Source organism: Centroberyx affinis, unplaced genomic scaffold (assembly GCF_046629955.1).
Source record: "Centroberyx affinis isolate AG114_WGS23_722 - 3 ecotype Tasmania unplaced genomic scaffold, CSIRO-AGI_Caff_v1 ptg002978l_1, whole genome shotgun sequence".
Lineage (NCBI taxonomy): Eukaryota > Metazoa > Chordata > Actinopteri > Beryciformes > Berycidae > Centroberyx > Centroberyx affinis.
The window spans coordinates 295,001-309,284 of record NW_027281085.1 but is presented as its reverse complement, the minus strand read 5'-3'; the positions used below and the strand labels follow the sequence as shown (position 1 = coordinate 309,284).

Genomic DNA, 14,284 nt, shown 5'->3' with positions numbered 1-14,284 from the left:
CACAATCCACAAACTAGGCACCCCATTCATTGTCTATGGAGCAGCTGCTGATTTTACATCCCAGTGTATTTAAATTCAGTGGTTTTCTCTCTGATCTCTAGCTTTAGGAAAGAGTTCACAGACATTGACTAATTTGTCCTGGGGCAAAGAAATAACATATGTGAATTCTTAAAATGGATGGTATTCCCTATAAGATGGTAAAGATTTATTATTTCTCATCAAGATCCATTAAAATATATGTTCACCTTAATGCACGTGTGTAAACAGATGTTCCAGTGTGTACCATAGAGACTCTGCAGCAGTCCAAGGTTTACCAGAAGGAGCAGAGGCGGCAGTTTAAGGAGCTGAAGGAGTTAGTGAGGAGACACCAGAAGAAAACCTCCGAGCTCCTCCGAGAATTCAACAACAAATACAAGAAGACTGCCAGGCAGCGCAGCAAGAGCAGGTACAGATGGAACGTCTGTGTGTGTGTGTGTGTGTGTGTGTGTGTGTGTGTGTGTGTGTGTGTGTGCGTGTGTGCGAGAGAGAGGGAGAGAGAGAGAGAGAGAGAGAGAGACAGAGAGAGAGAGGTCAGATGTGATGAAAGAAGAAAGGGAAAAAAACTGTTACAAACTGTGCATGTTATTACCTGCTGTGTTGTAAGTGGGTTGTAAATGTGTTTATACTTTTAGCACCAAAGTATTTGGACAACAACACATTGTTTTTTAATTATTTTTACTTTCTCGTTCTCTTTCCTGTTCTTATTATTTTGGATGTAAAATGCCACAGTGATTATCATGTTAAAGTACAGACTGGCAATTTTAATTTTTGTATATTTTTTTAATATATTAAATGAACAGTTCCTGAAGACATAACAGGGTGCCAAATGTATTAGGAAAAAAATAATTACATTGTTGTTTTCATTATGTAATGAGAAATGCTTGAGATTGTAATGCAATAATGTAAAAGTCTGCAACTCATAAACATCACCAGACTCTGTTTTCTCCCTGTGTTTTTGTGCATGCATGTGTATGTATTTGTATATATGTGTGTGTGCTTGTGTGTTAATTAGGAGTGCATGTGCAGGTTCAGACAGTGAGAAGGATGAGCGCCTCCTGCAGCTGAGAGAGGAACAGCAGCAGCAGCTACTGGCTTTGAGACAGGAACAATATTACAGTCAGAAATATCTACAGAGAGAACATATTAAAACGGTAAAATCTTCCCACCACCTCTACTGCTGCTACTGCAACCACTCACCCTCCCTTAACGAAGAACAACAACAATAACTTATGAATCTGAGACATGAACTGTGCTTTGGTCAGTTCAGTTCAGTTCAAAGAAGAAGTTTAAAGTTCACAAAAGTGGAATAAAATACTGAATAAAGGTAATTGAAAAATGGACATGACAGACAAAAATAATAAAAAAGCTGAGGTTCTATGTTCTAAGATAAGGTTCTGCATTCTAAAGTAGGGCGTTGTGTTCCAAGCTAAGGTTCTATGTTCTAAGTTAGGGTTCTATGTTCTGAGATAAGGCTCCATGTTCTAACTTAGAGTTCTATGTTCTAAGATGCGGTTCTATGTTCTAAATTAGGGTGCTATGTTCTGAGATAAGGCTCTATATTCTAAGTTAGGGTTCTGTGTTCTAAGTTAGGGTGCTATGTTCTGAGATAAGGCTCTATGTTCTAACTTAGAGTTCTATGTTCTAAGATGTGGTTCTATGTTCTAAGTTAGGGTGCTATGTTCTGAGATAAGGCTCTATATTCTAAGTTAGGGTTCTATGTTCTAAGTTAGGGTGCTATGTTCTGAGATAAGGCTCTATGTTCTAACTTAGAGTTCTATGTTCTAAGATGCGGTTCTATGTTCTAAGTTAGGGTGCTATGTTCTGAGATAAGGCTCTATATTCTAAGTTAGGGTTCTATGTTCTAAGTTAGGGTGCTATGTTCTGAGATAAGGCTCTATGTTCTAACTTAGGGTTCTATGTTCTAAGTTAGGGTGCTATGTTCTGAGATAAGGCGCTATGTTCTAACTTAGGGTTCAGTGTGCTAAGATAATGTTCTATGTTCTAAGTAAGGGTCCTGTGTTTTAAGCTAAGGTTCCATGTCCTAAATTAGGGTTCTAGGTTTTAAGATAAGACTCTATGTTCTAAGTTAGGGTTCTATGTTCTAAGATACAGTTGTGTTCTAAGTAAGGCTCCTGTGTTATAAGGTAAGGTTCCATGTTATACACTATATGTATGTCTATGTGCTAAGCCGGAGCTCTGCATTTTAAATTTGGGTTCTATGTTCTTATCAGCTGTTCTATGTTCTAAGCCAGGTTAAGATGTACTAAACCAGAGCTCTGTGTTCTGCAGCTGACGGAGCGGCTGAGCGGTCTGGCTAAGGAGAGCCACAACTCCCAGATGAAGAAACTCAAAGACATCTGTGACAAGTAAGACACAAGTTTGGGATTCATATTCACAACAAAATTTCTTATTTACAATCCTGGGATTTGACCTAATAAAAGCCATTAGCTCAACCAGCGTTCCCTGCAAGGTGTTTGGCACAAATGTCTTGCCATGCACTGACACATATGTACAAGTAAGAAGCACCAGACATGCATGAGCCGGTCAAATCTGAAAACTGAATCATAGCCCATTGCTCTAGCAAAGACACAGAACAAATGGCCATTTTGAATTTTAGCAATATGTCACTTCCATTTTTGTGGGCACCATTTGTACAGTATATACCATTTGCATTCATACTAAATAACTGCGTTTAGACTATAATACTGGTATTACTATTCTATAGAGGTGGCCCTTTTAAAATTTTAGAAATATGTTTGATATTTGTGGGCAATCCTTATAGGACATATTAGGGTGAGCCAATAAGCATGTTTACCAAATTTAGTGCTTTTCTGGTGTAATTTTTGTTTTGAGACTGTTATCTTCTTCAGAGGCAACTGTTCTGCAATATGTTTACCAAATTTGGCACTTCCATCCAGCTTCTCACAATTTTTCAGCTAACTCCCCCACTGTTAGTTAAAGTGTTTCTCTTCTCTACTCTAGGGAGAAAAAAGAGTTGAAGAGACAGATGGATCGAAGGAGAACAGAGAAGATCAACCAGGCGAAGACCAAAGAGAAACATCTGGCTGAGGAGTAAGGCACACAGCTATTTCCTAATCTACCTCATGTACCTATCCATCTAGCTATCTATAAATGAATCCCTCAAAACCAAAAAGAATCATCTGACTGCAGAGTAAAATATTTAACCCTGACCCTACCCATCTGTCTGTCTGTTCCCAGGGAGAAGATTGAGATCAATAAGTCCTATGTCAATGAAGTCGTCCAGAACATCAAACGGGTCAGCAGCACTTTTTTTTTTTCCAATATCGATACTGCAGCATCGATAATGATAATTTTCTCTGTCTAGCTCTCCCTGCCTCTCTGAAATCATAAAATATATTCACTTATAAACATGTAACTATAGCAACAATACTGTAAATCAGTACAGTAATTACATAGATCCTACATGCAGAGTATGTCAGTCAACAAGCGGAACATAGAGTAATGATATAATACATCGCATACATTATAAAAATTAACATGTTACATTATGCCTACAGCTTAAGAAACTGGTTGTCTCTGTTTATCTCTCTCTCTCTCTCTCTCTCTCTCTCTCTCTCTCTCTCTCATTCTCTCTCTCTCTCTGTCTCTGTTTGTCTGTCTGTCTGTCATTCTCTCTCTCTGTCTGTCTGTCTGTCTGTCTCTCTCTCTCTCTGTCTCTCTCTCTTTCTCTCTCTCTCTCTGTCTCTGTCTCTGTTTGTCTGTCTGTCTGTCATTCTCTCTCTCTGTCTGTCTCTCTCTCTCTCTCTCTCTCTCTCTCTCTCTCTGTCTCTCTCTCTCTCTCTCTGTCTGTCTCTCTCTCTCTCTCTCTCTCTCTCTCTCTCTCTCTCTCTCTCTCTCTCTGTCTCTCTCTGTCTCTCTCTCAATTCAATTCAATTAAATTCAAATGAGCTTTATTGGCATTAAATACAACAGTATCTGTTGCCAAAGCAAAACAGTGATAATCAAGAAAAAGTAGCAATAATAACAACAAAGATAATTGAACAATAGAAAGTTGCAATTATTCAATCACACACAAAGGAAAAAATGGAAAATATTTGGGTCAGTTGTCCTGTCTCAGGTTTTCACAGCATGTGATATAAACAGCAGCTAGTGTGGCACACTCACGTTTTTCTCCAAGGATATAAAGGAGTTTTTTGTCAGGAGGAAGTTTTTCGAAGTTACACTCTTTCTCTCTCTGTTTGTCTGTCTGTCTGTCTCTAGTTAGAGGAGACTCAAACAAAGCGCCATGACCAGCTGGTGGAACAGCACAATGAGCTGCTGCAGGAGATACTAGACCAGAAACCAAAGGTAGCACACACACGCACACACATGCACACACACACACACACACACACAAAGAGGAAACACAGTGACATGCACACAGCCACTGTGCATTATGCCACAAACATGCATCACATGGAGTGCAAAACCCTCTCAATTGTTTCTAATCTAAATTCTACTGAGAGATTAACTTCCTAGCCTTCTCTGCCCATTGTGAAATACATTAGGCTATTTCTTGCTGTGGTGAAATGCCTACTAATTTGCCTACTTCATATTGAATGTGCTTAAACTGTCTGAATGCATAGCAAGAATGTCTCATACATGGGGCTCCAAGCTGCTCTGCGCGGCCGATCGCCCACACAGTTTAGCAGAAGTGCCTTGTGCGGCCATATTGGAGGTCGGGTCCTCAGCTCTTGGCAGCAATGGCTGAACGCTGGCTGCATTCCTAAACATAACACTCAGCTGTCCAAACAGTATGAAATGGACATGGATCATTTCTGTGCTGTTTTTGACTCATCACTGATTCATCTGACTTATGTGTTTGGATAATGTTAGCTTGTTAGCTAGTTAACCATATATCTTGTCAGCCTGCTTGTTTTTAAGAGATTTGATTACACAGTAGCTAATGTTACATGGCTAGTAGCTCGTTTTAATTAGTGATTAGTGGTTGTGTGTTAATATAAACTTTTGCAACTGCAACTGCTGCTTATTCTTTTAAAGCGATTAAAGAATGGAATAAGCTCCCTGTCAATCTGAAAACCTGCACAGATTTCCGTATTTTCTCCCGTGAAGTTAAAAATGGGTTTTAAGTAACCAGTCTTGTCAGCATTAATTTGACATTTTGAAGACCTGTTTTTATATCTTTGGATATATGCATGTAATACTTTGATATTTGTATTCTGCTTTGTATTTATTCCTATGAAATGTGCTGTGTGTGTGTGTGTGTGTGTGTGTGGGTGGGTGTGGGTGTGGGTGCACATATGCCTGTGTGGATGTCAATAGGTTGTTGGTCCATTTGTAGTGGGGATGATAGGTTTTTCATTGTTTCTGTTCACCTGCCCAGGGACTACAGATGGAAATTAGCTAGCAGCTAAATCTGGTACAAAGCATCTTCTCTCTTTGTTTGAGATTAATGTATTTTGTACATGTTCCCTGATATAAATAAACTCAATAAACTAAACTAAACTAAACATGTATTGCTTTGCTAATTAGCCTGCTGGCTAGTTATGTAACAAAGCCATAAAGCAACTGTTTGTTTTATGTTAACTGACTCTCAGACTCAAGCTATAGTTTGTTGTGCTTGGAGTAGAGCTAGCCTAGATTTTGAAGCAAATCTACTGTAGTAGAAAATTATGCTTATAGCTTATATATACATATAGTAAACATATATCCTAATACGCATAAGATCAAGTCAAAGGCCTGTACTAGCAGAATGAACAGCTCCAAGTAGGCCCAAAATAACCCACAAGCCCACTAGCCTGCCGCACTGAGGGATATCAGACGTCTAGGAATGCACGAGGAGACCTTGATAGAAACGTCAGGAGACTGTCCATCAATCTGGTACGATTCTCACATGATGCTCGGCCCCCACCCAGAAGTGACACTGAACAGAGAGATCTTATGGAAAAACCCTATGGGAAGGAGTGGTTAACTTAAAGGGGTGTCATGCTGAAAATGTGTATAAAAGCTTTTGTGGTCTGGCATGAAGCCAGTTCTTCTGCAGAAAAACTCAGGTCTTTGTTGCCAATAAAGATCTTCATATTATACCATTCTTTTGCCTTGAGAAAAGATTCTTTTGTCACCGGGGGAATCATCAGACCATTCACTTTTACTTATAACATTACTGAGTGGATCTCCACCCACACCAAGACTATCTTATTGAGATATCTCTCTTTTTCCAGTGTGTTTGTATTATATTTAGCCATTAATTATGCATCGCCAATCCTCCACTGGACCTCCAAGATGGCACAAGCTGTGATTTCTGGGAGATTTGTGATGCAACTGCAAAGACTATTAGACTATTAGTATCTCTATGTCTCTCCCTCCTTTGTCAGGGTTAGGGTTAGTCTCTATATCTAATTCTCATCTCTCTCTCTCTCTCTCGCTCTCTCTCTCTCTCTCTCTCTCTCTCTCTCTCTCTCTCTGTCTCTCTCTCCTCCAGCTGCAGGGGGTCGTGGAGGCAGAGTTTCAGGAGAAGTTCCAGCGGTTGCCAGGAGAGATCCAAGACTTCCTGCAGGACAGGAAGTCAGAGGTCAGAGGCCACAGCAAGTCCCGCCCATCGACCCCACACGACCCTCTGTCAGAGGAGGACTGAAGAAAGGAGGGAGGGAGGGAGGGAGAGAGACTGGGAGAAAACAGGAGGAATATGAATGAAAATGAATGAAATGAATGAAAAGATAAGAGGAGGTAGGAACAAAAGAAGGAAGAATAGGAGGGAGCGTTGATGAGAGGAGGGTGAAAGAGAAGGAGACTACTGTATGTCAAGATTACAAAGACTGTTATTTTTAATGGAAGAAGGCTTTAATGATTTATTTTTTAATTCCATTCAAGCATGTACTTTACTATATTTCAGCGTTTAACTGGACCCATGGTATCTTTCTCTTTGCGTCTTATTTTCTGTCATCTGTTAATTTGACAGACAACTGAAACCCAGCAAACTGGTTGTACTGCATGATCTATCTATCTATCTATCTATCTATCTATCCATCTATCTATCTATCCATCTATCTGTCTATCTATCTATCTATCTATCTATCTTTCTGACAATCTATGCTATGATCGGATATTTTCTTCTATCCATACATTTGAAGATTAGTGAACATATTCCAACTGTTGAGTTCTTGTTTGCTTTCTCAGTTCAGACTCAAGGCCCGTCTCCATTTAGATGCACATGGAGACACGGGGGGCAGCGGTACAACCTTGTCCCCTAATGGTGGAACTATCACTCATCGTGGAGTCCCATCCAAACCACATATGTTTTTTATTTTGTCGTCTTCTTAGTCTGTCATGGTGTTATAGCCGTGACAACTTCAACACGTGGCTTTTTCTGCAGTCAGTAGAATGGTAGGAATCAATAATTTTGCAATGCTCACAGGCATAAACAGAGCAACCAGAACATTAACATGGTTTGATAACACCAAATTATGTGTTGGTGGCACGTAAAGTGCTAAAATTTGACATAGACACGACTATAAACAAACAGTGTGTCGCATTGAAATAGCGCAGTGGCAGTAGCGCAAGGGTGTTGTGGTTTGAGTGGTAGATGGGTGAATGAGTTTGCCTTCAAAACCAGCTACCAGGGTTCAATTCCCAGCTTGTACAAAGGAAATTTCTACCATGACCATGAGTGACATTTTAACTTTTAGTGAAAGTTTTTCTTATTTAACCATGACCAAAGCATTTCCCTAACTTTAACCAAGTTGTTTTAGTTGCCTAAACCTTATCATAACTTTAACCATAACCATAACCTTAACCAAAGTTGTTTTACTTGCCTACACTTTAGCTAAAAATGCTGTGTCCAAATTGTGCTATTGTCACAGAATCCAATTCTTATTATCGTCATAGAATATAATTCATTGTGGAAGAACGTAATTTTCACATAATTTATGTCCACAGCACGTAAATCTGCACTAAATACTGCTCATTTCACGACTTTTGAGATCATGTTACAACAGACGGGTAACACTGCTGGCAAGTTAGCTGTACCATGATGGCCCATCTGTATCTACAGAATGACATATAAGCTAGTGTTAAAATGCGATTTGGTAAAATAACACGTAATGTTGTACACTCTTACGAAAATGTGTGGTAAAACGACACAGAGATGTATACTCTTCAGAAAGATGTGGTACAATAACAATATTTTTTTTCAAAGATGAGCTGCCGCTAACACATTTTTAAAGACATCATGTGCTGTTTATTTAAGGGCAATTGGCTTGTTTCGGGGAATATACCACCCACAGGAAGATTGGATTGTGTTTCTTACCTCAAGGTGGTTGTAAATGTTTGACATTAAGCTGACACTCATCCAAAGCAACTGGGGAACAGAGCGAATCCTCCTGCATGTTGCTGTTCAGTTTGTTTCTGCCATTCACAACTGAAATGTTGAAATTTTTTGCTTCTACTTCCCACAGTGCGCTTCTTGTACTGGAAGGCGCTTTTGATCAACACGCCAGTTTCATTGGTATCGGCTAACTGGACATTTGACTGTACTCAACTCAAAAAAATACCACCAGTTGTTACTGTACTGTTTCTGAGAAATATTATTTTCAGCACCTTGTAGAGAAATTGAGGTTCAAATTGGGGGTTGATTTCATGTTGAAGTCATGTTTTTCTTTTCTTTTTTGCTTCATAGAGATTGGCACCACCAACACCTGATTGGGGTTTTATAAGTTAAGTTGTATCCGCTCATGCCTCCTCCCAGAAGTATTGTGGCCTGGACTCTGTATCATGAAGCAGTGAGGGTCACTGCTTACTGTGAAGCTCATTCATTCAGCTCACTCCTTGTTATGTCTTGTATGCTTTGGTTGATTGGCCTGCACTACTGTCCAATCAATTAATTCTTTGGTACACTTTTATCTATAAAGCCACTCCGGCTCTGCATCCTCATGCTCTTCTATCTCTAGTTAACTCAGTAGAAATCAGGGTCTGTGCTCACTGAAATTGTTTTTACTATCTGTCCCTGAGGTTCTAACTGAGTTGGGTAAAAGGCCGTCATGTACTCAGCTCCCTCTGCTTGTAACTCTGTGTAAAATGATTTACAGTTAGGACAGTCTGAATGAGATTACGATGACTAGAAAGGCAGAGGAGGCAGACTCTGTAAGGAGCTGCGTATATTTTGTTTAGCTGAGATCTATGCTAGTCTGCCATTGGATTACTGCCTTTTGAGCCCTTATATAGTAAATTTTGATTATGCACTTACCTTTTATGTAATTTGGATTATTTTTTGCTTGTATTGTATTGTATTGTATTTTATGTTGTTTTCCTCTAATTTTTGTTGTAGACCAGGAAAGAGACCTTTCTAGGCCTGATCTCTTGAAAAATATATACTTAAAGTCCCACTGAAACGGAAGTTAGAGCGTCTTTAGCTTCTGTACTGTGACGTATTTCCCAGTGAAACGGAATATTTGAGCGGTGTACAGTTACAAGAGGGATTTAAATCAAATCCTTTGCATTTGATTGGACCACTAAACAGTGGGCGGGGCTTAGAGTTTAGCGCGATACGGAGCTACAGAGGACTGTTGGCTCCACACACACCTCCCTCACCTGTTGTTAGATCAGGAGGAGGACAAGTGAGAGATGAATGAATTAGACCTCAGCGACATTGTTTTGGAAATGAAAACAAAGTTTTTGCCCACTGATATCCAAACACACATCTCTTCCTATCTCTCTCCATATTGCTGTGTCAGCTACGACCCAGAAACAGTGAAGTGCGGTTTTATATGACCGGTGTGGCTAGCTAGAGGTTGAAGAATGATTGATGGGTGGATGTCATGATATTATTGGTTGAAATTGGTTGGTTCATGCTTACGTAAGCACACGGCATATTTTGTTATACAGGAAGAAAACATGATTGGATTTTGATATAAGAATACAAAGAAATTTATTTATTTTTTTTTTTGCATATATTGTTAAATAGGTGCACAATATGACCTGGGATGTGATCTAAAAGGGTTAAAAATGCATTTTTCATTTCATCTCGACTTTAATCTCAGTGGGAATTCCTTAAATTAAAAAGATATATTTATAATAGCATGACTGCTAGCCTAAGACATGAAATGGATCACTTTGATTTCACCTCTGTAATCTGTGAGGGAGAGGAGAGGATCTGCAGAGAAAGACTGTCTTCAAGTGGGATTTGCCTTATTGTGTGTCACTGGACAGGTTCAATTGCAATGTTTCAGACTTTAGAAATCCTTGCAAATTCTATATTTTTGTTTTACTTTCAAAAATGATGAAAATCAAAGGACGGTAGAACTTTTTACCATTTCAAATTTGTGTCCAACTCATTTTGAGACTTCTGAGCCAGCTTGCGAGCCAGTAGCAGCGGCCTCCCGTGGGTTTTCCCACACTGCTGCACCAATGCTTCAACAGCGGTTTGATCCAGTGTGTCTTTGATAGTCGATGTGCTGTTAGATGTGGAAGGGCCTTGGAGTCTGCTGCAGCTGCATGACTTACTTGTTTTGACGTGAAAGTTGTTGTAACATTGTTATCATTCTGATGATCTATTTATTTATTTAAGTGTTGATTTACTGTTAATTAAGGATCAAGAACATGGACAATTTGTAAAGTTTCAAAGTGCAAAGTCTACTTTTTTGTAAAAATGTAAAATGAATGGAGCTTGTTACTCTTTCTACAGTGATCTTCCAGAAAATGAATTGATGGAACTTTTTCCATTTGTTTTTTTCCTCTGGACTTGTACAGCTAAAGCCTGAGTTGTGTTCAGCAAGCTTTTTGCAGGGAACATTTTCTTCGAATCTTAAGCCACTGTTGATTGTGATTGAACGCTCTTGGCCAGAATCTGCACCTGATCTCATGAAGGTCGCCTACAATGTAATTTTAACTGCACTATTTAAGATTCAGCTAGTGTGCTAACATTAATTTAAAGCCAAGTATTGGCACAATGTTGCAAATTATGTCACTTCATGTTCATTTCACCATGAACGTCACCTCATGTTCACTCTCAGTCTGCTGTTAACAAAATTCCCTGTTAACAAAATGTCTCTGCCTGCTAACAGTGGCTCAGGTTCACCAACAAAAAGCCTTGCTGAACGCACCCCTGCTGCTTTAGTGATTGAAACTGAGCATGCGTTGTTGTCTTGGGAGTCACCACCAGTTGAATTATTCTTTGAATTGAAATGTTTTACTGAATGCTATTTTAAGACCAATTAAAGACTATTCAAAACATTTGGTCACAAAATGCGAGGTGTGATTACTTCATATTGCCACATCAGCTGGTATCATTAATGTTACAGATGGATTTGTTGTCAAAGGTAATTGATTTGAGAAAAAAGAAAAGCACATCAATCATACTGTTCCCTTTTATGTTCTCTCACTTATGTATTTATTTTTGGATATTTTTTTTTAAGTCTTGTTCATGCCAAGTATTTTCTACCCAACACATGTTGAGTCAAAAAAAATCTCAACCAGTGGCTTAGGTGAAGATCAGAGTTAGTTTTTGCCAAAGTTGATCCACTTGGTGGCACAACCAAGTGTTGAATTCCCTGACAGCAGCAAAAGCAAGTAAATAAACAGAAATCAGCTCTTTGCCTGTTAGGAACAACCTATATGCATCAAATTTATTTTGGGTAGAAAACAGAGCAAGTCAGGAGATTTATTCTGAGTAGGCACAAATTGAGGGAAGATAGGGATTGGGGAAATGCAGCCAGCAACTTACAGTCTCAGAAATCAGTGGCACTCCTTCAGTGTTTCGAAATGTGCAGCTACTGAGTTGAAGTCCATCCAAAAAGCAATGAGTCTGTAAAATGAGTCAGCAATGAATAAATCCATTTAGAACATTTAGTAAAACACAATCCGATACAGACTAACAAGATTAATTAATTGGCAAATTGTTTTTCTCTGTCAAAAAACTGCTCCATGGACTTTCTCACTCCAACTGAGTCTAATAACAGTGACGTCAAGGGTGAATGTAAAGAAGCATTTCAACTAAATGGAACAAACAAACTAATATGAAAATCTAATGTTTTATAATAATCAATGAATATGATTATAGCACAAATTAACTGTTCAATATCACTAGTAATTCAGTTAAAACTATTTTCATTATTTCAAATATACAAATCACAAAATATATCTCAAAACATTGTGTCTTTTAGAAGCTCAGATGTGTTGAGGGAGCAGAACAGTGAGGAGGTGGAAGTCGGGTGCCATCAGACATATAATAGGTAATTACTGTTGTCAGCTACATCAAGCCGCATCCACTGTATTCACGTCTGATCACAAAACTTTGCTGTGATGTCGTGTCTGATAATTGGCGCTTTCACACAGAAGCACAGGAGCTGTGGAGGGGGAGGAAGCTGCAGGGGGGTTTTTTCAAGCCGAGAGATGGTCTGTTGTCTTTTTTATTGGCATGAAAAACAGTTTGTTGATATTTTCTGGCTAGAATAAATTTTCTCCTTGCCTATGCAACTGACAGTATGGAAATTTAATAAACTGAGCATGCAGGGAAATAATGAACTGGCACTTTTTAGGTACTAAATATACACACACTTGCACGTCAACCCTGTGTCTAAATCTTCACTGACACACCCACAGACTCCACCACCACTGCCACACACACACACACACACACACACACACACAGAGCCCAGCTATTACAGAGGTACTCCGTCCTGAGCACTTAAAACATCATGCAGATGAGTGGGCATGCTGATGGATTCAGGGAGAAACCCCCTTTCTGGAGACAGAGCCTTTGAATAACAAACCATGTCCCTTTTACCCAGCAGCAAAAGTTTTTGTAGCAGACAACGCTGATGGCCAGCGACCCGGCACAGAGATTTTGGCTAGTTTCACAAGTACCTTGTCAGCTAATGTCTGACAGACTATGGGAGACCTGATTGTCGACCAATCAGAGCAGTCATTTCAACCTAGGTGTGACATTGTTTACACCGGGAAGTAGATCTGAATTCTAAACCTGTTTGCTTCTGTTGACAACCAGAGTTGTCGGTCACAGATTTCCATAATGCGGAAAGCTATAATAATTTGGGTAACTTTACATTAACAGGTCCTTTGTTAAATTCCCATTATACCATGAAAGTGAGAAATGCAATTGTCATTGCACTGGACCTTTAATTTCTCCTCTCTTCTCCTGTCCTCTCCTCTCCTCTCTTCTCTTCACCTCTCCTCTCCTCTCTTCTCCTCTCCTCTCCTCTCCTCTCCTCTCCTCTCCTCTCCCCTCCTCGTTTCCTCTCCTCTGCTCTCCTCTCCTTGTTTCCTCCCCTCTCCTCTCCGGCAGGAGGCAGTAGTGAGCTGAAGGACCTTGTGCTCGCCGTAGATGAAGAGCTGCAGCCTCTCAGCATCAGCACCGTCAGAGCTGTCTCTCCTCTCCTCTCCTCTCCATCCACTGCGGAACATCGGCCTGTTTCCCCGCTCACATCCAGCTCGCCATGGATAACTCCGGCAAAGAGAAGGAGGCCATCCAGCTGATGGCTGAAGCCGACAAGAAGGTCAAGGCGTCCGGATCTTTCCTAGGAGGGATGTTCGGGTAAAGGACGCTCTCTTTATCTCCCTCTCTCTCTCTATTTACCTCTCTCTCTATGTCTCTCTCTCATTTCGGTGTGGGGGAGGGATTCCTGCGCGCAGGGCCGCGTTCCCGTCAAAGCCTGTCGTAATGTTATTGCTTTCCCTGATGGAAAAATCACCGTAATATTCCTATAATATTCCTATAGTGTGTCTATCGTACTCAATAGTGAGCTTTATAGTGACATTATCATAGCCTGCGTTGTGCTATGTTATATATCCTATGGCATCACTATAATATTCCTATAATATCCCTATATATTATATTCCACATATTCCTATAGGGGCTGGCATGAAGTTTCGCTGTGCGGTGCCTTTCTAAAATATATCATAGGATTACTATAGCGCTTTTTCATAAAGGGTTTGTTAAAAAAAAATGACCTGTCATCGCTGATAATGTGACCTGTCGTGCTGCTGCCGCACTAACGCAAGCGAAATATTAATGTGGCCCATCTCGCCTGACTGGTGGTGGTGATGGTGGGATTCAGCAGCGGGGGAGAGACGGAGCGTGCAGGCCGGGCCGGGGACGCAGGGAGGCGGGGAGAGTGGCGCAGTCAGGCCGGTGTGGGCTCCGGGGAGGAGGCGATGACCGCCGGGCGATGCGGGGGCTGGTTTGTGTGTGTGTGTGTGTGTGTGTGTGTGTGTGTGTGTGGGATGGGCGAGGGGGGCGTGTTTACAAGTAAAA

General features: G+C 40.3%; 2 protein-coding genes across 5 annotated transcripts in view; both read left to right on the top strand.

Annotated features, from left to right (window-relative positions):
* Nucleotides 1-6,655, top strand: part of LOC139658866 (1-phosphatidylinositol 4,5-bisphosphate phosphodiesterase beta-1-like) — a 28,998-nt gene extending 22,343 nt beyond the window's left edge. The window contains exons 26-32 of the mRNA XM_071537038.1: nucleotides 268-445; nucleotides 1,052-1,190; nucleotides 2,329-2,405; nucleotides 3,022-3,111; nucleotides 3,259-3,316; nucleotides 4,282-4,368; nucleotides 6,503-6,655. Coding sequence (XP_071393139.1) covers nucleotides 268-445; nucleotides 1,052-1,190; nucleotides 2,329-2,405; nucleotides 3,022-3,111; nucleotides 3,259-3,316; nucleotides 4,282-4,368; nucleotides 6,503-6,655 — 782 coding nt within the window. The remainder of the gene's footprint in view (nucleotides 1-267; nucleotides 446-1,051; nucleotides 1,191-2,328; nucleotides 2,406-3,021; nucleotides 3,112-3,258; nucleotides 3,317-4,281; nucleotides 4,369-6,502) is intronic.
* A 6,811-nt stretch (nucleotides 6,656-13,466) lies between these two features.
* Nucleotides 13,467-14,284, top strand: part of napba (N-ethylmaleimide-sensitive factor attachment protein, beta a) — a 9,321-nt gene continuing 8,503 nt past the window's right edge. For all 4 annotated transcript variants that reach the window (XM_071537055.1, XM_071537052.1, XM_071537054.1 and 1 more), the window contains exon 1: nucleotides 13,467-13,564. In XM_071537055.1, the coding sequence (XP_071393156.1) occupies nucleotides 13,467-13,564 (98 nt within the window). The remainder of the gene's footprint in view (nucleotides 13,565-14,284) is intronic.